This window comes from Nicotiana sylvestris, chromosome 9, assembly GCF_000393655.2.
Source record: "Nicotiana sylvestris chromosome 9, ASM39365v2, whole genome shotgun sequence".
NCBI classification, from domain to species: Eukaryota; Viridiplantae; Streptophyta; class Magnoliopsida; order Solanales; family Solanaceae; genus Nicotiana; species Nicotiana sylvestris.
The window spans coordinates 20,515,904-20,543,059 of NC_091065.1; the positions used below are offsets into that span (position 1 = coordinate 20,515,904).

At 41.4% G+C, this 27,156-nt stretch overlaps 2 protein-coding genes across 2 annotated transcripts; both read left to right on the plus strand.

The window, feature by feature from the left end:
• The first annotated feature begins 1,047 nt into the window (after positions 1-1,047).
• On the plus strand, positions 1,048-7,024 carry LOC104217082 (NADH dehydrogenase [ubiquinone] 1 alpha subcomplex subunit 6-like). Its single transcript, XM_009767238.2, has 2 exons — positions 1,048-1,369; positions 6,643-7,024. Exons 1-2 carry the CDS (start codon positions 1,157-1,159, stop codon positions 6,826-6,828), a joined length of 399 nt encoding a protein of 132 aa, XP_009765540.1. The 5' UTR covers positions 1,048-1,156; the 3' UTR covers positions 6,829-7,024.
• Positions 7,025-8,703: 1,679 nt separating this feature from the next.
• On the plus strand, positions 8,704-9,840 carry LOC104217084 (F-box/kelch-repeat protein At3g23880). The gene has a single exon (XM_009767240.1). The coding sequence runs from the start codon at positions 8,704-8,706 to the stop codon at positions 9,838-9,840; it is 1,137 nt and encodes a 378-aa protein (XP_009765542.1).
• Positions 9,841-27,156: the final 17,316 nt, after the last annotated feature.

Genomic DNA, 27,156 nt, shown 5'->3' on the forward strand with positions numbered 1-27,156 from the left:
GTCACTTCGGAGGTTCAAGACCACAGATCGAGTATCCCCCCTCGAGATCTGTTGACACCCAGCCTGGGGATAATGTTGGCCGAGACCCCAACGGACATGGGGAGTTTCCGAAGAATGCAGCCGGGGCCAGATGAGTCTATCAGGCTAATCTAAAAACTGGTCTGCGCCTGCATCATGAAGCTAGTTAGCTGTCCCATCCCGCTCTCTTTATCATTAATGTATCTCGTACTATGTTGGGATTTCCCCTCCTATATGAGGGGAATCCTCATCACTTTGTAAAGGGCTACTATTGCTCCAACTATTCTACACGAAATATACAAGAACTCTTTCTTCTCTCTCTAACACATTATCTCGATACTATTGCTATTGCTTATTACTTTCATACTTGTTCTTCATTTATTGCTTGTTATTGACCATAAAGAGCCTCCTTTAATTATATTCTGACTGTTAGCCCTTTCTTGAGTACCCCCGATAGCCCGAGCCCGAGCCTAGGCATCGACCTCGAGGCCCCTCATCTGCTAGTCCGAGGCCCGGACAGCTAACCCCCCGGTTCGTCCACAATCTCATTTTAGCTCGCATTTCGGCTTTTATCTTCACGTATCTAGCATCAACTGCTTTAACAACTGCATAAAAATATATCACGTTTTTTAAAGTCCCATCAACAAATCTAATTGTTATTACCATTTTCACGGTAAACATTTTGAAAAATTATGTCCAAACAGATTTTCATCTTCAAATCAAACTTCACCCAAATCAAATTTTTTGAAACAAATTTGGGAATCTATGGCCAAATTCTAGTTTATTGATTTGGTATGAATTACAATGGAATAGAAGCAAAGTAACAAACTCTAAAATCCCTCCAAAAGATATTCACATTAAATAAAATACTATTTATAATAGAAAAGAAATACTACTATTTTACATAATAGAATAAATTTGCTACTTCACTACTCATACTTTTTGGGATTGAAATTATCGCCCTCAATCTCCCCATTTTGTGAGACTATTCAACCTCGTCTTTCATCTCCAGGTCAAAGCCTTTTAACCTCAGTAGTATCTGTATAGTCTTCCATTTGTATCCTTCTCAAAACTTGTCATTTCTCAGCAAAATTCCATTCCCCTCTCCACCAAAGGCAGAAAGAAAGGAAATCAAGAAATGGCCCATATGCTGAGGAATTTGAGGGTGCCACCAAACTCAGCCAGTTTGGAAGAAGCTCGCACTCGGACTTTTGAATTCTTCAGGATGTGTTGCAGATCGATCCCTCAAATCATGGAAATTTACAACTTGGACGACGTCGTTTCACCCTCCCAACTTCGTTCTGCCGCCGCCGCCCACGTTCGCAAGAACGCCAGTGTCACTGACCCTAGGGTACTTTCTGTTGATCCTTTATTAGGCTTCAATCCCAAATTAATTGGAGTCCTTGGTGTGTGTTTGCTAAGAAAATTTCATGTATTTTTGCGTTTGTGCTTTTCATTAGATATGAATTCCCAGAAGGAGATGCTAGTGCACATAATTTTGAAGATAGGAGTTTAGATGGAGAATCTAAACCGAGTTGGGAATCATAAGATTTTCAATTCTGAATTAACTGTAGTTCAACTCTAGAATTAAATTGCAAGGATCTCACATATAATTCTTCATGTTATGGCAAATATTTGGAAATGATCTAGATGATGAAACAGACACATAGGTAAATGCTGCAGAGTGAATTGATAGAACTGATGGCTTACAAATTATATAATATTGAGAAGACATCCAAGGGTAACCACAAAGCTTAATCATAGTTAAAGGAGTAATTGTTAAATATATATTATAATGGTAATAAACTTTAAGATCTACAACATAATCTCAGAAGAATCACATTGATGCACAACAGCAAAAAGGAATATGAAGTTTCTTGTAATTCTCAATTTCTCACGTAATTTTAAGTCTTTTGAAGGCCATTTAAGCAAGTTAGGTTGAAGTTTACTTGAGTAGAAGTGTTTTAGCTTTATCATAACCATCCGAATTTACCTTAGTTAGACACAAATTTCTGAAATATACTTTAATAAATTTAAGTAAAAGATAAAGATTTAAATCATAAATCTATTGATTTGAGGTGACTTTAAGAGCAAGACTATAGATCAATTACTATTTCAAACTGATAAACAGGTGAATCAAGTGAATCTTAATAGCTGTGCTAACTCATTTGAAATCTGGATTCTGGAGATTATTTCATTTAGATCTTATTATGTTTGAGACTTTTGACTCTTCATAACTACTAGCGTATTGTTTGGTGAATAGATTTGTTTAGATAGTTGATGAAGTCTAAATTGCTTCTTCTGGGAGATATTGCTTGTTGGATTAAATAAAATTGCAAAAGTATTTTTGGAGGATATGATGCTCTTCATACTGTTATGCTGTAACGTACTTCTTACAAAAACATTCACATTGTGCTTTGTTCCTTCTTCAAATTTGGCATACAGCCATTTGACATGGAAACTGCATTTTGCTTTAACAAACCCATGTCAAATGGTACGTACCGAAAAAAAGGAGAGAGATGGTGTAATGATACATCATATGGATCCTTCAGAATACAGCCAAATACTAGAAAGCTGCAACATTGAGTGCCTGTATGTCATATGGATCTTTTAGGATATACTATAAAGCTGCTAAAAATTGAATGTACTTGTGTGGGATGCATACTTGTACCTTGTAGGTAGACCTGGAAAATGAAGCCTTTTTTTTTTAAATAGCAAAAAGAAAATTTTGTGGTCTAGGGAGTGGAGTACAAGATTGGGGGACCAGAAGTCCACACGGAGAATGAATATACACAGTTCAATGGAATATTAGAATCTTAAGATGGCAGACAAAGCTACTACAAGTCTAAAGTTTGTGAGGGATTCATACTCATACCTAAGTGCATGTAGAATAGACTTGGAAAATGTACATGCTGTTCTTCTTATAAATAACGAAAGAAAATTTTATTTTATGTAGTTGAGTCCAAAATTTGGAGCAGAATCCTCATGAAGAAGGAAATACAAAGTTTGTAGAAGATTAACGATTCTGGACAACATAAAATTTCTCGACTTTCATGTTTATGTTCTGTTTTGTTTTTATTTGTCTTTTTGTTATCCTTTTAATATTATTATGTTGTCTTTTGCATAAGAGCTAAATTTAGATGAGATTAGAAGGATTGTGATGCCCAAATACAAACAATTCAAATGTTTAGGTCTTGATCTTCTAAGAGAATGGTATGATAGATGAAGTTGTATCATATAGAATCAGGGATTTTTGAAATGGAAAAGCGATATGAAAGTATTATGCGCTAGGAGGATGTCTACCAAATGGAAGGAAAGTTCTGTATCACGGTAGTAAGACCAACAATGTTCTATGGGGTTGAATAGTAGGCCTTTAAGGTCCAACAATTTCACAAGATGAGTATGGTCAACAATATTCGAAAAAATCGTCAACATTAAAAAAAAGGTGCAAGTGGCACACATAAGGGCAACCCGGTGCACGAAGCGATCACGCAAGGTCTGGGGAAGGACTGCACCTCAGGGGGTTTAGCTATATCCTGCGTATGTTCAAATGCACCCATTCATACCTGTGAAACCATGATTGTCGAAGATGGTAAAAGGAGTTGAGTAAGACCTTAAATCACATTGAAGGGATTTGTCTAATAATATATCAAGAATTTCTCCAAAATTCATGCAGGCTTAGCAAAAAATAGAATTAATTGGAAGTAAATGATCCATTGAGACGACGTCAACTAGTTGGACTTAAGGCTTAGTCTTGTGGTACGTGGCTAGATCTAGTGTTTGCAGGAGTCTTCTTAATTTTTCTATAGATTTGTGTCTCAGTAAAAAAATGTATAGAAGTTGTAGTATTAGAGAACCTCAAATTATTGAATGTGGCTTGTTTTCTTGTAAATGAGCTAGAATCTATTTAAGTTTTTTATGCTGATAAGGAGCTCAATTTTTTCTGCTCTTTCTGTCATCAGAACCGATAGTCGCTCTGCCCTTCCTGGGTAGGAGTAAGGCTGCGTACATCCTACCCTCCCCAAACACCACTTGTGGGAATACACTGGGTTGTTGTTGTTATTGTCTGTCATCAGAGCCGATAGTTCCATCATTTTTTCTCATTAGTTAATGATTTTTTACCAAAAAGAGTAATTTTAGTATAATTGGTTGTTGGTTATAGGATCTAAATAGAAATAACTCTCTCTCTCACGAGCAATGGTGACTTGAATTTTTTGTTTTTCTCTCTAGACAATTATTTAGGCAGTGTGGTCTCCAGCAAGAATATGAAAACATCATAAGAGGATAGGACTGTACTTTAGTGTATCATCATAGCAACTTGATGCGGCAAGAAGTACATCATTTAAATGGTCATATGTACCCTAATTATCTGGGCAATTCTCCAGAAATTATTTTTGAGACTTAATATTTATTGAATCGTGTGATAAGAGAATGTAGCGAAAATGAGGATGCTTAGATGCATGTGTGGGCATACTAGGAGAAACAACATCAAGAATAAAGATATACGGAGCAAGGTGGGAGTGGCTTCAGCGTGGACAAGATGCAGAAAGCGAGACTGAGATGGTTCGGGTATGTGAAGAGGAGGAGCACAAATGCCTCAGTGAAGAGAGTGCGAGAGGTTGGCGGTGATAGGTCTAAAGAGAGGTAGAGGTAGACCGAGGAAGAATTGGTGAGAGGTGATTAGACAGGACATGATACATCTTTAGCTCACCGAGAACATGACCCTAGATAAGAGAACATGGAGGTCGAGGATCAGGGCAGAAGGTTAGTAATACATCGAGCGATTAGGGTAGAAGATTAGTATGTAGTCTAGCGATTCCTCTCCTTTATTTGGGGAACTTGGTTCTAGTTTAGAGCATCTTAGCTGCTCCCTCTTCTCCTTCCCAATATTATTGTTATTATGCTATCTTTATCTTATTATTCAATTGTATGACTACTATGCTTCTTTTACTTTGGTTTATTGTACTATTTTTTGCCGTCATGACTTTTTTGTACTATAGTATTTTCATCGTAGCCTTTTTACTCGTGTACTTTCAAACCTGTTTCGAAAAATGCTTTTCTTGAGCCGAGGGTCTATTGGAAACAATATCTCTACCCCATAAAGGTAGAGGTAAGGTTTACGTACACCTTGCCCTTCTCCGACCCCACTTGTGGTATCATACTTGGTATGTTGCTGTTGTCGTTATCGTCGTTGTCGTTGTTGTTGTGTGATATAGAGATATGTTTTACTAAGATGCTTATGGCCTTCTTGTGCAATAAGTGGACTGAAGGTTGATTTTTCCTACTTCTCTGCCCGTGTAGGACGGGGATAATTTTTTTCTGGAGTTACGATGTTTCCTTGGGCTGTAGTCTTATATGCTAAATATGTACTACTGCTATTTCTTCCTTTCTCTTTTGACAACATTCTTTTGAGTTTTTAGGAGCAAATTTTTTCCTTTTTCCCTGTGTTACAAACTATTTTGAATTTATTTCCAAAAGTTTGCTTTTCCTGTGCTAAAAGGTTTCTTTGAGAATTGGGAGTCATTTGGACAAAAGAAGTTACCTAAACCATTTGAAATTTTTTAAGAATACTTTATTTGGTAAAAGATTTTCTCTAAATAATTTTTGTGTGAAGTGCCCACATGCACGTTTAGAACTGCAAAAGCTTTTTGCACATTAAAAAACGCACGGAACTTCAGAAGAAATACGACTATCCAAATTTATACTTTTGTTTCATGAACTTGTTTTCCTTTTTTTTTTCCAAAACACTTTTTCCATAAATTATTCAAATGCCTTATCATGTCTACAGTAATTAAGATATCAACACCCTGTATTAAATTATCTGGTGCTCCTGTATCAACATCATGCGAAATTTGCTCTTTATACTTGGCCTTCTCTGATTTATGAGGAGCTGCATCTGCTCATAATTGCATGTGCAATAAGAACCTTGCACAGACCTTCATTAGTAAGTGGGATCACTTTGGTGAAGCTCATGATTGCATTATCTGAACATGAATGTAAATTTTTGCAGCCATTGACTGCAAAAGCTTCTTGCACACTCAAAAACTCACGGAACTTTAGAAGAATAACAATCCCAGCCCCCCCCCCCCCCTTACCATGTCTACAATAAAAAAGAATCTAAGATTTCAATGTTCTGTGTTAAATTATCCGGTGCTCCTATATCAATATCATACAAAATTTGCACTCCTTATACTTGGCCTTCTCTGATAGGTGAGGAAGCTGCATTCATACATAGTTTCATATGCATTATGAACCTTTCACAGTCCATCATTACTAAGTGGGATGACTTTGATTAAGCTCCTGATTGCATTATCTGAACATGAATATGAAGTTTTGCAATCCTTGACCTCCCTTATAACAATGTCCTGCTCTTTAGCCCCAACCCTGAAGAAACAAAAATAAGGAAAGAAACCAGAGAGGATTCCAGGAATGGTTTACACTTCTGGCTCGTATATTAACATGGTTCTGGGAAGTTGGACCCTTGTGATATTCTTGTCAAGATACTGATTGCTATTCATCATACTTTCACGTGAATACACTCTTATCCATATTTAACATCTCGTTCGTACTAATATTAGCAAGGCAGTCTATCTATTTTCTTCTTAACTCATCTTTATCCCGCAGGTAATTGACATGCTGCTGTTCAAGGGCATGGAAGAGTTGAAGAACATCGTGGACCATTCAAAACAGAGGCATCATATTATTGGCCAATATGTCGTTGGTAACCAAGGTCTTGTGCAGGACCTTGCACCCAATGATCAGGGTCTCTCTAGTTTCCTGAAAAATTTCTACAGCAGCAACTACTCCTAGATCACCTTTCTATGTACCTTATTATGGGGCTTTTCTGGTGGGTAGGATTCACAATAATGATGAACATGTATTTGCATCCTACACTTGGATGCACATTTGTCTGTTTTCCCCCCCTTTTTAATTGGAGATGGATGCTCTGAGTCAAGAACCATCAATTGACAATTTTGTTTTGATTGGTAAAGGTACTTTCTACTAATATACAGCGAAGTGCTGCAAGTCTTTACTGGGGATAGCCACATTACATAATGTGTAATGAGCGCAAAGATTAATCATCGCTTCGGTGTCACCAATTGACAAATAAATACTTATCTGCAGTGGGTGTTTACACCAAACCAGTTAAGCTTACCATGGTTAAGTAATTTAATTTAGTGAAAACATGCATTGATTAACCATGATTAAGTGGTAGACTTTTATGTGCAAACAAATACTATGCTTATTTTGGTTTGGTGTATATACATAATTGTGTAATGAGCGCAAAAAAATAATCATGGCTCCGATGTCGCCAATTGACAAATAAATGTTTATCCGCACTCGGTGTTTACACCAAATCAATTAAACTTACCATGATTAAGTAATTTAATATAGTGAAAAAATGCATTGATAGTTGCCTCTTTGAGCCGAGGGTCTCCTGGAAACAGCCTCTCTGCCCCTCGGGGTAGAGGTAAGGTCTGCGTACATATTACCCTCCCCAGACCCCACTTGTGGGATTACACTGGGTTGTTGTTGTTGTTGTTGTTGTTGAAAAATTGCATTGATTAACCATGATCAAGTGATAGACTTTTTTGTGTGAATAAATACTATGCTTCTATTGGTTTGGCGCAAGTTTTTACCAATTTTAGATTCCTTTTATAGGATTCTGCCGCTTTTGCTCTCCGTGTCATGTTGCATGTTTTTTTAAGGTATCTGCCTTCATAACCCATCACTTAACCGATTTTTCATTACTACACCAAAGGGTATAAAGTCTAACCGTTGCACTGAGGTGAGTGAAAATCATGTGATATTTGGGTTCAAATTTTTGTAAAGATAAAAATCGATTAGGTGATTTTTTTCTTTTTATTAAGGCTTGGAGGTATAGTTATTGGAAAGAAAAGAAGAAAAGAAGGGGCTTCATTACTGTTTCTCAAGGTTAGACCTCTTCAACACATTTCAGTTGCTTGACCTGGCTGATGATTTGGGAGTTTAGGCTATTAAGAAGGGCATATTATGCTATTTACATTTAATTTCATATGCTAAGACAAAAGTAATTTCATATTTAAAATTGAGCTAAAAAGTTGTTGTTTCGGTCCTTTTCTTTTGTACCGTATTTCTCTTTTCATATTTTAAGTTTCGCAAAAAGAAATTAATGATGTTGAAGAACGGATAAAGCAAATATTCACCCATATTTCTAGAGTTGGTTTTTATTATATACGCGTTGGACCTTAAAAAAAGAGAAAAGAAGAATTCAGATTCTTGAAATTTGCCAAGAAATCCACAAAAGCTCAAATATTTAAGTCATAAAGGTATTTTGAAAGAGGGTATTTATCTAGTCCAGGTATTACGTTGTTATTCTATAGAATTTTTAGAAAAGAAAATTGCAAATAACCAAATAAAAGAGTATATTAGAAAGGGTAAATTCATCATATTATAGTTTTTATATTATTATTAATAATAAATATGTTAAGAATTGTTACAACAAATCAAAATAAGGGAGGTAAGTGTAAATCACAAGAAATGTTAGTGTCGCGAAACCAAAAATGAGGGGATGTCTCTGAAATTAAACCTTATTTTTTTTTTGTTAAATAAAAGGTTAAGTTGGTAATACTAACTTAACCCTAAGTAGGCATTTATATGGGGTAACACTAAAACCCTAAGCAGCAACAGTCTGATCGATATTCAATGAGTGACCGCTCAAGAATTCCCAGTTTGCCTGACGATATCGTCAACTCCATCCTCATAAAGCTACCTGTCACATCTCTTTTACGGTTCAAATGTATATGCAAATCATGGCGTTTCTCCATCAGTAACCCTAACTTCATCAAGTTGCATTTACATGAATCGTCTGCCAATATAAGTCGTCAAAAACTTTTCTTTGTTTCTTTTAGAAATATCTTCAGGTCAAATGCTAAATTCCAATTTCATGAAGCATTACTTGGTGTTGATTCCAAAGTTTTGTTGGTGAACCCGCCCTTCCCAGAATTCTGCCATAGTCTTTTTTCTGATTTTGAGGTGCATTCATGCAATGGTTTGGTACTTATGAAAACTGAGATCAATATGATCTTATGGAATCCTGCAATTCGAAAATACAAATTGTTACCCAAGCCTGATGATAAGTTGCTACCGTGGTATGACGACGCACTATTTGATTTTGCCTATTATTTAGTGGCTGATGATTACAAGGTAGTATGTGTAAAATTAAGAAAATATCAGCGTGACATGATTGCTGGAGTATTCTCAATTAATAACCACTCTTGGAAAAGGATTGATAATATTCCTATTCCCCGTGGTTTTCAGTTGTTCTACCAAGATCTTGTTTCATTAAATGGTACAATTAACATTATGGCCGCTTCAAACATAGGAAATTACAAGCAAGATTCTGAATACTTGGTCATATCCTTATACTTAGCAAATGAAAAATTCGCTATAACGCCAGTTCCAGGTAAGCATAAGTATAAACTGAAATTGCGTGCTTTTGCTAATCGTATTTGCATTTCCTGGATGGTCGGAGGGAAAATTTCAATTTGGGCATTAAAGGAAGATGGGAAAACTGGCTTGACATGGAATAACATCATGAACATTCCAACTTTGGGATCATTGATTGGAAAGCCCACGTGGGGTGACTTCATATTTCTCAAGGCGAACGGGAATATACTATACAAAATGGTTGATAATGATGGTTATTATTTGATCGAGTACAATGTGCGGAAAGATGAAGCCACAGAGTATTGCCTGGACGAACTTCCGATGAAAGGAATTCGCGGAGTTTCACTTTTGCACGTCGAAAGTTTAGTTTCCTCGGCAATTCTTTGGGACTAGTAACTTAAGTACAGTATATTTTGAATATGAAGTTGAAGTGACCTAATGACCTTTATTTATTTTGCCCAAGCCGTGTGATTGAGTGATGATCTTTTTCTGCTCTATGATGCTAAAATTATTTCTTAATCAATTATACATGAATTTAAATTGTGCACAATGCAGATCACTTATAACACAGCCTCTTTTCTTAAGATGGCTGTGAAAAGGCATGGCAAGATCTCAATCTTGTGGCTCACCTCTTCTTCTCGAGTGTCTTCTAACTTGTCGCCTTTGTGCAGCTTCTTAGTTATTTGGTTTGAATTGTTGTTTGTATATTGCTATTCTATATTCTATCTAACTCTATTTATAGCTGCTGCACCGCTCTACTTATTTACATAGGTGCTATAAATGTTTTAATATTTTTGTTGTGATTTTCATGAATGTTTCAGAATATTAGACTTTCATTTTTGGATTGTCACTTCAATGGTTTGTATAAGCCAATATTCTTTTTGGATTCTTTCTTGAGTGGTTGTGTGCATCAAGATTGTGAGCAACTTTATTTGCTTCCCTGAATAATAAAAGAATGCCAACATAGAATATATTTACCTGCACACGGAGGAAACCATTAGAAAACTAGTGCTAAATTAATATCAAAACGTAGCGTGGAGCTTCTGCTTTTTTATTCATAAAGTAGTAGAAGAGATTTTTTCACGCTTCAAGAGGTAACCCGTGAAATCCCGTATATGCTAGTTGTCTAGATTATAATAATCCAACACTAATTTCCAACTCCGAACAAGAGTAAAGCTCAATTTTGAGAGCTGTATTCTCCTTCTCTAGACAATCACCTGACAAGGATATAAGGAACAATGCATGCAAGATTCGCTAGAAAACTTGATCAGTTAAATTTCTATCCTTAACTTTGTGGTTGTAGTAGTTAGCCATCGCATAGTTGTGAGATAATATGATTGTGTTTACCGTAAAAATGGTAATTACAATTAAATTTGATTATGTTGTTCTAAAAATACGTGATCTATTTTTATGCTAGTTGTTAGGCAATGGATGCTAAGTAAAAGATTAGAAAGCAAGATTATAGCTTAGAGACGATATGATAATCGAACTGAACAGTTGGAGATCGGGGCCTCGAGCTGTCGTTTATAAGGCCTCGGGGTCGAGTTGGGTGACCGACTTAGAGCGATCGAGAGAGGACTAACACTTTATGAGAGCTACGGTGATGGATCTTTATTATCAATGATAAGCAATAAATGAAGAACAATAAATAGAACACAATGAATATAAGCAATAGATGAAAGTAATGAGATCAAGAGAATGTGTTAGAAAGCAGAGAGAATATTTTTGTATATTTAATATTGAGTATCAGATGTCTATAGAATGACAAGGATCCCCTTTATATATGAGAGGGAATCCCAACATAGTACAAATGCATTAATTACAAAGATATGGGGCTGGTACAACCATTTAATGCCTTGATTCGTTTTTGGACTAGTCCACTAGACTTTGTCAGCTCTATTTACGCGCCTTGGGAACTTCACATTGATCCACCGAGACCACTAATTTACATTGCCTCGAGGCCGGTTGTTACTTACACTACCTCGAAGTCGATCATTGAGAACCCTCGAAGTCGATCACTGAAAACCCTCGAGATGCCTTGATGATCGTAAAATCGAACCGTCGATTTCTACCGTATACAGATAGTCCCCGTGTTTCCTAGAGCAAAGTGATAGGAAACGGTTTAGAACTCCTACTCCTTAAGCATCATCTTCATGATGTCAGCCTATCAGAGCATTAAATGCCATAACTCAAAAGCCGCGGAAGGGTCGCCGTCAACACGACTATCGAGAAGCCCACGAACCGCTATTGGTTCGTCCTTTCTGCTGCCTACATGGCTTCTATAAATACATCAATCATTTGATATTCATACCTTTACAACATCTTCAAGATTTCAGGGCCAAGGCCATCCTCTTTCACATTCCTCCTTCTTTCATTCTCGATTCCTTACTTACTTTCTCAGAAAGGCCTTTCCACCACCATGACTAGAACCTCTAAAATAGTGCCTCAAAAAGAGGATGCTGCCTCTTTGTCTCAAACATCCAAAAGCAAACCCAAAGTGATACCCACCGTTGAACAATGTACCCCTACCGAGTTCAACACGGTAAATGATTTTTCCGTCGATAGACCCTTGTCTACATCGGGCCGATGCGAACACGTGTCCCGGTATATTAGCGTCGTGACCAATATAGAAAAGGTGAAGAAAGACTGTCAATGGAAGGAGACAGTGCTGGTTGAGATCCCCCGTTCTGACGAGAGCATAACAAACCACAAAGCTGGCTTCCTTTGTGTATATACATATCCGTTCACTTTGGGTCCCGTTGATTCCTCAAACCATTCTTCCCCGACAATAGATCTGGTTATTCTTGACTTCTTTGACAAAGTACCGAGTGACGCTTGGCCAAATCTATCCATCTTTCTGGAGGATAGTCTACATGCTCTGTTACTTCTCCAACAAGGTCGTGGGTACGACCTTTACCCTTGACCATTTAATTAGATTGTATAGCCCTCGACTTTATCGAGGTTTGATTAAGCTTTACCCTCGGTCCAAGAAGCCATTTTTCTTGAGCATTGATGAGGACAAGGAGAGCAGGTTTGTTCGAGTGAGAACCTCGGACATCATCCCGACCAAAAAGATGCCATTCCTGGAGGAGTGGAATACGCAGCGTAAGTACCTCTCCTTTGAACATGCTTTATTGTCTTCTTACCTTCCTTCCAAAAATGATCTCCCCTTCGTTTATGCAGCTACCGTTTGGTATCCTAAAGCAATCCAGGATCTGACGGGATGGATTAGGCAATTGGATGCTTCATTCCCATTTCTCGGGCGGTCTTGGCCCGACCTAGCTAAAACGTAATGGGTGGCTAAGAATCATCGTAAAATCCTTCTGCCTATATCATATTTTTATATTTCTTCCCCATATTCTCCGCGCTGGTAAATTTTGATCACTATATTTGCGCAGTCCTTAGTGATGGAGTGCAGATGAGACCACCTCCCGATGGTGAGGTAGAGGCTCCAAAGCCTGATAAGGGCAAGAAGAGGAGGAAAAAGATGGCTGCTGATTCTCCTGTGGCAAAGAAACCTAAATCACGCAGGCCTCGAGTTGCTCCCAGGACCTCGACTTCAGCTTCCGGAGCAAGTCCCAGTACTGGGGATGAAGACGACGATGATGATGGGTACCGTTTGGTACAAAGGACGAGGTCAGGCATAAATGTCCCGCAGACGTCCTGACTAAATGCTGTTGAATCAGGAACAGTCGATTCAGGTCGATCCCGTACGGTGGAGACCCTCGAGGAGGGTGTAAATGCGGTCCCTGAGCCCCCGGTTGAACGTGGTGCAGTTCTTGTCGAGGAGACCGTTCCTCCTTATTCCAAAGGGTTCGGGCCCAGAGCTTTTTGGGGACAGGATTTTCCCCTTGGTGATATTGATGCCCTGGGTGGCCTTAATTTGGGTCCTCAGTTCTTGCCCGGGGAATTAAGGGACGCTTAGGACCCAAAGGCTACCTACGTGGGGGGTCCTCTGAAGGGGGAGATGAGCTTGGCAACTTTTTGATGACGTTGATGATGTCAGTGAGTACATTGATCTCGATACTCCCAACACTATCGAGTAAGCGGAGAAGTTCCAGCGGTAGGTGATAGCTTTTTATGTACACTTTTCTAGTCTCAAGCATTTTTCCTCATTTTTCTGACTTTTCTGTTTTGTTGTAGTCTAAGGAGATGTATGATCATGCCTTATCTAGGCTCCAAAATGAGATTTCATGCCGTGGAAAGGAGCTCGAGAAGCTCACCTCGGGAATGCAGGAGTCGGAGGCCTCCTTTACCTGAAAGGAGGAGGATTTAAGTGAGCTTCAGGCGATTTTGGAGGGAGCACTCTGAGAAAAGGCTGGCCTTGCTGAGCAGGTAATTTGTTATTCGTAAATTCGTTTGCCATTCTCTCAATTCAATGTTTATTGACTTATCTTTTCCTTTGTAGATCGGGCAGAAGGATGTTCTCGAGGGGCGACTTCGGGAAGAAGTTGTTGACATGAACATGGAGATCCTCGAGCTAAGGAGGAAAAACGAGGTCGTGACCTCGGAGTTGTCATCAACCCAGGTTCTTCTCCGAAATGCTCGAGAGGAGATTGCTGCGCTATATGCGGCCAAGTCCGAGGTCGAAGAGAATGCTACTACATATATGAGAGACGCTGCTACATCGAATCAGCTGGCTCGGGAGATATCAGAGGAGGCCGAGCGAAAGCTGACTCGGACTGTCACTTAAGCTCGCGTAAAGGCAAGGAGACAAGCCTTAGAGGAAGCCAATGCTGAAGGTGTCGATCTCTCAGCTAAGATCGAGGAGGCCCGAGATTTGAAGGAGGAATTAACACTCTTAGTCACTTTGGATAAAGATCCCAGAGATGGTTCAGAGGGCAGCGACGATGAAGAGTAGGCCTGCATCGCCTTTCTTTTTCTTTTTGTGTATGTATTCCTGGGGAAACATGTCTTGTAAAGGTGCCCCTTACAGACATATTTTTGGCAATGTAAAAAAGAAATTTTTTCATTTCCAGTCTTGCATTCTTTATTTTTCAGCGATCATGTGGAATTTAGCTTTTGAATTTTGATGTCGATTCTTAGGAGTTCATGTTTGGGGGAAATCGGGACCCTCGAGATCGGGCACCATCTCGAGATTAGGTCGATAGCTCCTTTGGGGCCGATGCTTATAATAGTAAAAATCCTTGGGGTCTCAATATTTTCGAGCACCGCGTAATAACATTATTCATGTGACACGGTAGTGGGGCCCCCAAGATGGTCCTACCGTACATTTCCCATAAAGTGGTGCTGCCATGGCTAGACCTAATTGGTCTTCTGGACAGGCGAACAGTCGCCACTTGCCTCCATATATGCATTCGTTCATTTCTTAATTGGAGATTCTGCTACTCTGGGTAACTATCCCCCCCATAGAACTTTTGTTCTTTGTGCTAGTTCTCTCGTCATTTCAACTCAAAGCCTTCACCCAAATCTTCATCCCCCTCTTCCTATTTTACCGTAGCCATGGATGCTACATCGATATTCGTTCATCAAGGAAAAGGGAGTTCTGCCTTTATTCTGTGTCCGATCGATGGTACACTGCTGGTATCCGGTGAGCGGGCCTCGAGATGCTTTGTCTTGAGGAGTGATTTTACGTTGGAGAGACCTCCCAACGTCCATGGGCATTGATAGCATGTATCGAGGTTCATCTCCTCAATAGGGGAGGAACATCTCGAGATGATTAGGAAAGACTGCGGATGGGGAGAAGAAGTGGAACGGCAGGTGCCTTCCCCGGAGGAGAGCATTATGACTCATATCAAGGGGTTTTTGAACGTGTATATGTATCCCTTTACGTTGGGCCCCCTTGACAAGGTCGTGCTTGAATTTTGTAAAAGGTATCAGGTTACCCTGGCGCATGCTCACCCATCCCTTTGGAGGAAAGTGCTGATGATAAGGTACTTTGCGGATAAGGCCGGGCTCGAATTTACCCTTAGCCATCTCGTTAGGTTATATCGGCCTCTTGATTATTGGGGCTTGATCACTCTGTGACGTTGATCCACCCAGGCCCCTGCTGCTAACAATGGAGAGGACGAGAACCGAGGGTGGATGAGCCAGTTTGTTCGAGCATGGACATCCGATATTATCCCTAGAGAGTTTCTGCCATTCCTATGAAATGGAATTTCACGCGTAAGTGGTACACTTGTATTTTTATCACTTTGTCCATAGTGGAGGCGGGCTCCGTAAAGATGTTTTTTTTATTTCATTTTCTTTAGCGATTCCTTGGTTGTCGAACGAAGTTCCTGACCTGCTGAATGGTCTCGTAGGCTGTCAGCTTGCTCGACTTATGATAAGCGCAAATGGAGAGACCTGTCCAAGTGGAGATGGGAGGCAAAGCATCATGGTAAGTGTTCAGTATCTCGTTTACTCAGAAAAGGTACTCTATTTTTAAGGCACTAACTCTGCCACCGCAGGTGTCGGAGGTTTTTCCAAGATGAGGCCGTGTTCCCTGGGGGAGGAGAAGATATCGCCAGCCTCGGGGCCGAGGATCGATCATAAACGGAAAGAATCTTCGAGGTGTGAGGATGCTTGCAGCGGGGCGAGTACTCCTCTGAGGTTCAAAAGAGACGAGTCAGCCGAGCTTCAGGCTTCAGAGGCTTCTGTTTTGAATAAAACACTTCCCGTTACCGTCGAAGGTACTTTGAGGGACAAGGGTCATCTGGCGCCTTCCTCTTCTCCTACCAAAGGAACTTCGGGGGAGACTAAGCCATCAGATGTAGGCTCTACCTTTGGTGAGGCTCAGTGGCTTAGCTTCATGGTAAGCTTTGGTAGCCGGTATAGGCTTCTTTCAGTTTTGCGTCCTCCCTTTCTTATTGAGTTTTCTTTTGTAGGACTTTGACAAGCTTAAGTTCGAGCTGCTTCACTGTGAGGCCAGGCTGCGAAAAGCTTTGGATGGGGAGAAATCCCTTAGGCTCCTTTGTATGAAAAAGGAAGATGAGTTGGTATACCTACGGTGTGAGGTGAATCGAAGTCAGAACTGCGAAAGCCATCTCAAAAGATAGGTAACCTACACATCGTGTCAATGTATGCTCCCCTTTTCGCTTTCAAAAATTAATATTCTGATATTTCAGTTGAAGAGCAAAACGGAGGAGCTGGAACGACTTTGGGGCGAAGTTGGCCGGGTCAAGCGTGAGTTTGACGAGTTGATGGCTCAGGCAGATGCCCAAGTTGCGACCAAGGAGGATGCTTTGGCTAAGTCTTCCGCCCTTGAGGTGCAACTCCGGAACGCTCGTGCAAACAATTCAGTCCGAGCAAATATGATTACAAGGCTCGAGTTTGAGCTTTTGAAGGCGAAGGCCGAAGTTGTGGATTATCGAGATGAAGCTGTAATGAGCAGCACTAAGGCTGACTAGAAAGTGGCGGCCTATTTGAAGGGCGTTGCCGATGCTTGAGTTGAGATGAGAAGGGCTCTTGACCATGAGAGCAGAAATAAAGAGTACATGAGGTATAAATCTCGTAGGGAAACCCTCGAGGATATTCATGCCAGGGGATTCGAACTCTCGGAAGAGATAAAGCAGGCGAAGGCGGAAGAATATGATGCTAAATTTCTTTTGTCTAATGCCGAGAAAGAGGCCGATGGGCCATAGTTCCCGAGGGGACGTAGATTAGGCCTTCCTTTTCTAATTTTGCATATAGTGCTTTCAACGTGTAAATGGAGCTTGTATTTTCTCGCATATATGTATAAAAGGAAACCTCGCGGTTTTATTTTTTTTGCATTTCTTTTTGCCTTGATTTTGACCAGATGAACTGGTCTTCGAGTTAAAAGGAATCCTCAGATTCATGGTATGGCCCTGAGGCTCATTGGGATGACCCGTAGGCTCTTACGTGCTTGGTTGGTATGACCTTTTAGTATAAGCCGACATTCGAGCTCTTATGCTTTTGCTCTTAGGCATGTTTGGTCAACTGTTTTGGGTTCAGTCTCTGAGTTGGGTATCGACTCGAGATCATTCGACCCTCAAGTTTTTGAATTTCCAGTTGGCCCTTAGGCTCTTACGCGTTGGGTCAGTACGACCTATGGTATGGGCTGGTGATAGTGGCTCTTACGCATTGGGTCGGTACGACCTTTTATATGGGTCGGCGACAGTGGATCTTACACATTGGGTCTATACGACCTTTTATATAGGCTTTATTTTTCCCTTGTTAAGGATTTTTTGAAATTGTGTTTACCTGACTCTTTGACGGTTTGATAAAAACCTCAATTGTGAGTCGTTATATGGCGATGATCGAGCTCCTCAGGAGGTTTGGCTCGGTGGCTGAGTATCTCGAAGCCTGTAGTTAGGAGCTGACATGGTCGAAGCTCTTTTGCCTATGTCGAGGGTAGCCTATTTAACCGGTTCTTTTCGAAGTACTTTCAAAGTAATTGAAGGCTTATGATTTTTTAGCGATGGTCGGGCGTCCTCGAGTCGCATTAATTTGGCTGTAACAGCCTTGTGACCATAGTAATTTGTGCCTTTCAGTCTCCGAGTGAAGTAGTTTCGGCGTTTATGTCGAGGGTATGCCTTTTTAGGGGTCTTATAAGTTCGATATATAGCCTTAACTTTAAGATCGGGATTATGCCTTTAGTAAGGTCTTACAAGTTTTACATGCCTTTGAGGTCTTACAGTTTTGTCTACTTGGTACACGTATGGTTCATGCCTTGCTTGAGATCTTACAGTTATTGTCACTTGGTACAAGTGCAGTTCATGCCTTGCTTGAGGTCTTACAGATATTGTTATTGCTTTATATAGGTCTTATGAGACCTAGTCTGCCCACTTGGGGTCTTATGGCCTCGAGGTTTTGATAAGTTGATGGGGATAACTATTGGTAGCAATTCCCGAGTCATCGAACATTTCTTGGCTCAGGAGCCTTTTCTTGTAAACTTGGTATTGCCTTATTGAGGGCTTACGTATTCAGAGTTTTTAACCCGGAGGTCATGTGGCTTTCGAGATTTCGATACCAGTCCCCGAGTGTTCAGGACTTTTTGGCTCTGGAGCTATTTTGTGATCTTAATGTTGCCTTATTGAGGGCTTACGAGTTTGAAGGTCCAACCCGGGGGTCACATTGTTGCGACTTGTTGATGCCAGTCCCCGAATGTTCAGAACGTTTTTGACAGAGGAGTCATTTTTGCAAAAATACCAAGCTTCTTTGAAACGCAAAATGCTTTTGAAAGTATTCTTTGATTACTTGGTACACACATACATGTCTTTGCTGTTAAGGGCTCAGTGATTCTATATAGGCACGATTCGTTCGACCATTTGGCCTGGTACATTGTTTTCCTATCGAGACCCCATTTAGCGCATCTTGGCTTCTCCGAGTAAGTGTCCTTCCAGGGGGATACCCCCCAATATTCGAGGTTGATCGCAAAAGAAGCCTTGAATACTTGTTGAGTCTTCCTTAGGTAGCATAGATGTTTCCTCATTAAAAACCTTGCCCGTAAACCCCTTTTGGGGATAAAAACTTGGTCGAAGGAAAAAAGTGCAACGTGTGCTTTAAAACTTTAAGGTCTTCGGGCTCGATAAGTACTTCGACTGTCTTAGTTGGACACCTCCATAAAGGTTAGTATGAGGTGTAAATTAAAAGGGAGATGGTTATACCTTAGTGACGATGGAGCTTTGAGCCTCGGTATGCCTTCAGTATTTGCTCTGAGGACGTGGTACGATCCTTTATTTGTTCGTTCGGGTACAACTAAGGACATGCCTCATGGTTGTTATTTCACTGTTTGTTTATCCTTCAGTTCCTTTGATGGTAGCTGTCGCGCCCCCTTTTTTCCTCCTCGCGGAGAAAGTTTGGGTTTCGACACTCATGGGGAATCGACTCGTTTCCTTTTGGGAATTGGGTGTTTGAAGAGTCACCACCTAACAGATTATGGTGCGTTAGGGCACCTAAAGTAATTAACTCATATAACTAGTTGCATTACTAGAGATTAAGGTAAGAGATCGAAATAACCTCGAGGGGAAGGTGTAGACACCCCCCGCGGTCCACAACGGTGGGTCCCGACCGAACTTATATGAATCAGTCATTTTGAACAAGTAAATAGTTTCAACACATATTTGCAAATAAAGACATGTTTTCATATTCTAAATACAGGTATGATTCAGGTAATGGGAGCAAGAGAGAGATTTGAAAAATTTGCACATGTATATGTAAAGAGAAGAAAGTTTATAAAATTTAAACACATATGGAATTGGGAAAGGGGAGTCCTAGGTTGATTAGCCTCCAGGATCATACCCATGCAATGCCCGGTAATCACTCCTCAATGAGGGGCTACACGTGCCAATAGCGTGCATTCATCATATCCTTTTACTACCCATTACCCACCCCTTAATAGTTATGTGAGCGAGTTTAATTAACAACCTCTAAGCGTGCGACTACCCATCCCTTTCTTATGGTCCTGGAGAATTTGGGACCCCCTAAATCTGTACAGTTCTAGACAGCCTAATGTCATGACCTGCCACATCATCATGCCACGTAGGTGCCGCTTGGCATATATTCTTTCCATATGGAATAGTTACATAAGTTAGGGACAAGATCTTGGTGGAATATTCTAGAACTATGGAGAATTTCCTTGGAAATGTTCTACATATTTATGCACTTGTAGGAAGGTTCTAGAGAAATATAGAGGTTTCCTTAGGAAGACCCTAGAACCCTATAGAATTGTTAGGAAAGTCCTTAGAAGATTCTAGCTATGTAGAATATTCTAGAGAAGGACTTATTTGTAAATATGGAAGGACTTGTAGAACAATTATTATTTACATACTAGCCCCTATGTGATTAGTATAAATATGGGGCATTCATTTATAATTCATCAATCAAGCAAACAATTCAAGTTCTCTCTAATACAAAGCTTCCTTTAACAATTCTTTTATGTTCTTTCTTCCATTCTCTTAGCGATCTTGAGTGTAGTAAGGCTGACTTGACATAGCAAGAACGTGAGCAAGTTGTGCAAGATTGTGAGCGAGTTGTCAAGTGCCGCATGTGTACTTAGTTAACAACTAAGGACATGACAACGTAATATCAGAGTGAAGGTTTCAACTAAAAGAATGACGAATGACAGAGAAATTAATGCTGCCAACACCCAAGCCAACGTCATCCAGGATGCTGCTGGCAAGAGCGGTCGTAGCAAAAAGAGGAATGCCACTAACAAGAGACAGGAGGTGCCACCTGAGGTTGTGTCAAATGAAGGGCTTACATCCCAAAAACCATCTGCCACTAAGGCGAGCGACGATGAAGTGGAGGTTTGTCCAGAGGATGTCTCGCTCGGTAAAGAGTGGGTGATGAAGATGAACGCGGGGATGGACGCCATGGAGATCTTTGGCCAACGCATGAGGAAGGTGGAAGGCACCCTTAACGTTCTTGAGGGGCACACTCTTAAAGAGATTGAGATTATCCGAAATGACTTGGAGGGACGTACACAGACTGAGATGGAACTAAGGCAAACCATCACTGCCTTAGAGTGAAGACTCATGGAGGCTTTGAGTACTATCGATGCTATAAAGGCAAAGATAGAGTCACTTGAGGAGCATGTCAATGATGGCGTGACCAAGGTAGCCAGCAATGTTGTTGTGATGAGGGAGGCCAAGATCGAGGCTCCCAAACCCCCAATGTTCAAAGGTGTTCATGATGCACAAGAAGTGGAAAACTTCCTTTGGCACTTGGAGAACTACTTTAGGCACGACAAAATGAGGGACGACGAGGCCAAGATCAACACTGCGGTATTTTACATCTCAGAGACTGCCATGCTATGGTGGAGAAGGAAGATGGCCAATGTGGATAAAGGTCTATGTACTATTAGCACGTGGGATCAGTTCAAAGCGGAGTTCAAGTGACAGTTTTTTCCAAACAATGTCTTGTACGAGGCAATGCACAAGCTTAGGGAATTGAAGCAAACAAGGAGCATACGTAACTATGTCAAGGAGTTCACTACCCTTATGCTTCAAATCCCCAACCTGACTAATGATGACTTGTTGTTCCATTTCATGGGCGAGTAGCAAAATTGGGCTAAGCAGGAGTTGCAATGCCGACAAGTCACTGATATAGACCAAGCCATAGTGGAGGCCGAATCATTAATGGATTTCAAGCATGACAAGCACGACAAAGGCAATGTCAAGGAGTCAAAGATTAACAATGCCAAAGGTGGGGGAGACTGATCGCAGCCAACTCGACGCTACACTAAGGTAGGAAGAGCGGGTCGCAATAGCTTTTACCCGATATGAGGGTCGAGATCGATTTCCTCAAAGAGCTAGAAGTGGAGTTGGATTGTCTGTCTATCCTAGAGATGTGTTTGTACTCCTAATGTCACTTCAAACATTTTTGAGTTTCCGAATTATAACTAATTTTATGAAACTATTAAGTAACTCTAAATTATGCTACGAGAATAGTGCTAAGTTGTATCTAATGGGAAGAAGGAACTAGGGTCGTGACACTACCTAGGTGGCCAATTGACAAGTAGATGTTACTAAGGTTCGATTGACATAATTGGGGCTTATACTATAACCGTTGCACAATTTTACCCACTCTCACACCTCTCGGTAAAGAGAGTAATTTTTGCCCAATTGACTCTCTCGAGACCAAATGGGTAGGCAAATTAGACCAAGCAACCAGGGTACAAGTAGGGTAATTACTCTCTCGAGGTTTAACCCGTTAATTGGGACTATCATTACTCATGAGTCCATCCCAATTCCTTGTTGGGTTAATTTTGGGGTCATAGATTCTCTTTCTCAAGAAGAATTAAGCCCACAAGGATTGAATCAGTGTTTGCAACCACCAATTCTCGATTAAAACATAAAACCAACCCAAATAGCAAACACCCATAATCAATCTCACACTAGATGACAACACCCATCAATTACCCACACTACAGTTGAGCCACAACCCTAGCTAATGGGTTTAGCTACTCATGCTAGATAAAGAAATTGAAGAAATAGATGAAGAACTAATTAATTAATTGCTAAAATTAATCTACAAGAATCTGTTGTAATTGTAAAGCAAAAGTGCCAAAAATGGCTACAAAAATCGAGCGTAGCTATCAACCGATCTATCTTCATACCTAAAAAATGGTAAAATGTTCTATTTATACTAGGCTAGAAAAACTGGACAAAAATACCCCTGCGGGGTCAGTACAGGCCGCATTAAATGGACCGCGGCCGCACTGGGTTCACTTTTACTTTTCTAAACTTGGACTCCGCGGACCGCGTAGAATAGACTACGGCCGTAGAGGGAGCTGGTGCGGTCCGCGCACTCACGACCGCGGACCGCATGGCTTTGGCTTTGAAAACTTCATCTCTCTGAATCTCATGACCGCGGACCGCACAAAAGAGTAGTGCGGCCGCGGAGCCTTCACCGCGGACCACGAGATGTGTACTGCGGCCGCGCTTCTTCTATACTGAATCACCAACTCTCTGAACCACCTAGTGTGGTTGCATTCCATTTTGTGTGGTCCGCACTAGGCCTTCTTTTCTTAGATTCCTTGGTCTTTGATACTTGAGCAGGTTTCACTCCTTTTTGAGCCAATCTTTGACATTTCGTCACTTTGTCGATAAAACCTGCAATCAAGCACAACTTGTAAGCCTTTTAGGACTATTTTGTAACAATATATGATCAAAGCATAGGCAAGTAGGGGCATAAAACATGTTAAAACCTTAAATTATCAGAGACTGTGGCAAAGTCAAGGAGATACAACAACAATACTCCAAGACTCAAGATTTCAAAAGGTCGAGTGGTCTATACGCCGAGAAGAAGGCGTAGGTCGAGAGGAAGGGATGCTATATATGCGGAGGGCCACATGGCTTCAGGAATTGTCCTGACCTCAAGAGCCTCAGTGCCATGGTACATGAGCGGAAGGAGCAACCACAAGGAGAGAGTTCGAGAACCGCACAATTAGGTATGATCGGATTATGTGGTGCTGTCACGAAGAAAGCTATCCAACCTACCGAGAATGGAAATCAGTACGTGGATCTCACCATCAACAACAAGCCCACTCATGCAATGGTGGATACTGGAGCAACTCATAATTTCGTGACTGAGGCTGACGTAAAGAGACTAGAATTGAAGCTTGCTCCAACCAACTCTCGCGTCAAGACTGTGAATGCCGAGATACATAATGCTCGTGGGGTAGCTAATGGAGTTGGTGTCAAATTGGGAACTTGGAAAGGTATGACAAACTTTACTATAACTGCTATTGATATTTTTGACATCATACTGGGGTAGGAGTTCTTTAGACATTGTCATACTTTAATCGACCCCTAGCTCCAACGTCTCTTGGTTATAGAGTAAGAAGGAGCTTGTATGGTACCTATAGTGACTATGCCACACGGACAGATCCAAGCACAACTCTCAGCTATGCAGGTTGTCAAGGGGATCAAGAAGGGGGAGCCGACGTTCGTGGCAACCATTGCAAGTCTAGAGGAAGACAAAAATTTTCAAGAGGCAGTGCCGCCTTGCATAGAGAAGTTGCTTAAGGAAAACAAAGATGCCATGCCGGAGGAGTTGCCTAAGCACTTTCCGCCCAGTCGAGAAGTGGATCACAAGATTGAGTTGGAGCCAGGGGCTAAGCCACCCACATTTGCCCCATATCGTATGGCACCTCCCGAGCTAGAGGAGCTCAGGAAACAATTGAAGGAGCTGCTAGATGCTGGTCACATTCGCCCATCAAAGGTACCTTTTGGCGCACCAGTATTGTTCCAGAAGAAGAAGGATGGATCGTTACATTTGTGCATAGACTACCGAGCACTTAATAAGGTCACCGTGAAGAATAAGTACCCGATCCCGCTCATTGTTGACTTGTTTGATAGACTTGGGCAAGCCAAGTACTTTACCAAGTTGGATCTTCGAAAGGGCTACTACCAGGTTCACATTGCCGAAGGGGATGAGCCAAAGATAGCATGTGTGATGAGATATGGAGCCTTTGAGTGGTTGGTGATGCCCTTCGGCTTAACCAATGCACCGGCCACATTTACACCCTTATGAATAAGATTTTTCATCCCTACCTTGATCAGTTCATGGTAGTCTACCTAGATGACATAGTCATCTACAACAACACCTTGGAGGAACACATGGAGCACTTAAGGAAGGTTTTTTTAAGTCTTGTGGGAGAACGAGCTATACATTAAGAGAGAGAAGTGTGAGTTTGCACAATCAAAGGTGCACTTATTGGGCCATGTCATTAGCAATGGCGAGCTACGCATGGATGAGGCTAAGGTACGTGCTATCCAGGAGTGGGATGCAGCCATAAATGTAACTGAGTTGAGATCCTTCCTTGTCCTTGTTAACTACTATCGTTGGTTCATCAGTGGATACTCAGCAAAGGCCGCACCATTGACTGAGTTGCTAAAGAAGAACAAGCCATGGTTTGGACGGAGCATTGTCAAAAGGCGTTTGAAGGCCTTAAGGCAGCTGTAATAGAGGATCCAGTCTTGGCATTACCTGACTTTGCCAAGACTTTTGAGGTGCACACAGATGCCTCAGACTTTGCCATTAGGGGTGTTCTGATGCAGGATAAGCATCCCATAACATTTGAGAGCCGCAAGTTAAATAAGACGGAGCTGCGTTGCACGATACAAGAGAAGGAAATGACTGCCATTGTGCATTGCCTTCGTACATGGAGACATTATCTAATCGGGTCGAGGTTTGTGGTCAATACTGATAATGTGGCTACTAGATACTTTCAGACACAGAAGAAGCTCACAGCAAAATAGGTTAGGTGGCAGGATTTCTTGGCTGTGTTTGATTATGTGCTGGAGTATAAGCCGGGCAAAGGTAACGTTATAGCCGATGCCTTGAGCCAGAAAGCCAAGCTTGCTACAATCACTTCAGCGAGATGGGATATTCGGGAGGCTATAAAAGAAGGCATGCAACATGACCCAGCAACCAAACAACTTATCGAGTTAGCCAACTAGGGCAAAACGAGACATTTTTGGGTAGAAGACGACATATTGCTTACCACGGGTCGGTGGGTCTATGTGCCTAAGTTTGGAGACATTAGATGGAAGATCATAAGGGAGAGTCATGATACAATGTGGGCTGGTCATCCAGGCCAACGTCGCACCGGGCCCTTGGTAAAGTTAGTCTACTATTGGCCACGCATGCGAGAAGATATAGAATGTTATGTGCAGACTTGTCTTGTATGTCAACAGGACAAGGTTGAGCAACAACAGCCTGGAGGACTTTTGGAGCCACTACCAGTTGCAGAGCGTCCATGGGAGAGCGTGACTATGGACTTTATCACTTGCCTACCAAGGTACCACGGTTATGGTACTATTATAGTGGTCGTGGATAGATTTTCCAAATATGCCACCTTCATGCCCGCCTCACCAGGTTGCACAACCAAGGAAGCCGCCAAGCTATTCTTTAAGAACGTGGTATCAGAACAAAGATTATGACTAAGGAATGTTAGAAAGAATACAAGAGATTGCTAGAATGAAGTTTTGTAGGGAACCATGGCCGGACTTACCAAGGGCTTGGTACTTGCAGAAGGGATAAACGCGAAGGTCCCTAAGCAAAAACAGTATGGTGGTGCACGGACTGCATGCGAGGTGGAAGACTGGCGGAAGCTAAGGGAGCTCCGACAGAGGCCATAATTCAGGAGTATGTACGCGAGTTCACTACCTTAATGCTGCAAATCTCATCATTGTCCGAGGAAGATATCCTCTTCTACTTTATGGATGGGTTGCAAAATTGGGCAAAGCATAAGTTAAGAAGACATAAAATAGCCAACGTGAACGGGGCCATCAGAGTATCCTAGTCACTTGTTGACTTCAAGATGGAGCCTGCCAAGTCCAAATAAGGCAACACCGAGAGGGATGAAGGAGATCATGATGAGGACAACGGGAAATGCATAGCCGAGGTATACAAGGGTAATGGCAAGGGTCCATCCCATAACAGATAGGGGTCCAAGAGAAATGGCAAGGGTATGAAAAATGGTAGGGAGTACGTGCCTAAGGGAGGGTGCTACTTCTGTGAAGGATCACATCGGGCAAGTGAATTCTCAGAGCTGGGGAAGCTTGCAGCAATGATAGGGAACTTTGCTCAAGCACATAAGGATGACACAAGGGGAACCGCCTGTATTGGAGGGATGCACTGGGAATCTAAGCCGAAAGCAGGGGATTCCAAAGTCCATCTTTGCACCAAGAAAATGGAGCATGGTGGCAACAAGAAAAGTTGGACGGACATAGTTGAAGAGGATGGCGAGTTACAAAGTGATGGCATGCTATCGAACTCAGACGATGCACCAAGCAGAGTGTTCAAGTTTTCTAGTAAGGCTGGACCACGGAGGACAACCAAATAGGGAGTGGAAGCATGAACTCGATGCTTGAGAAGCTGATAGACTTGGTTGAGTGATGGGAAGATTCAGGCCAAGAGCAAGGAGGGGCATCCGATGGGCGGAGGATGGAGGCCATCATTGCTAGCCATCCAAAGTACAAATGCGTAAGAAGAAAGGTAGCTACTAGCCAGTACCTTGTGAAATGGGAAGGAGAACCGCTTCATAGGGTATCATGGCTAATGGACAAAGATCTCTGGTGACGCCAAGGCGAGGTGCGCGTACGTGTCGATGTTTTGTGTCGAGGGCGGCACAAAATTGGGTGGGGGAGAATGTCATGACCTGCCACATCATCATGCCACGTAGGTGCCGCTTGGCATATATTTTTTCCATATGGAATGGTTACATAAGTTAGGGACAAGATCTTGGTGGAATATTCTAGAACTATGGAGAATTTCCTTGGAAATTTTCTACATATT

Bases quoted from the DNA above. Each gene is read 5' to 3' on its own strand.
- LOC104217084 (XM_009767240.1), top strand. From the start codon at position 8,704: ATGAGTGACCGCTCAAGAATTCCCAGTTTGCCTGACGATATCGTCAAC.
- LOC104217082 (XM_009767238.2), top strand. From the start codon at position 1,157: ATGGCCCATATGCTGAGGAATTTGAGGGTGCCACCAAACTCAGCCAGT. The intron at 1,370-6,642 runs GTACTTTCTGTT...TTTATCCCGCAG, and splicing joins CCAGTGTCACTGACCCTAGG to GTAATTGACATGCTGCTGTT.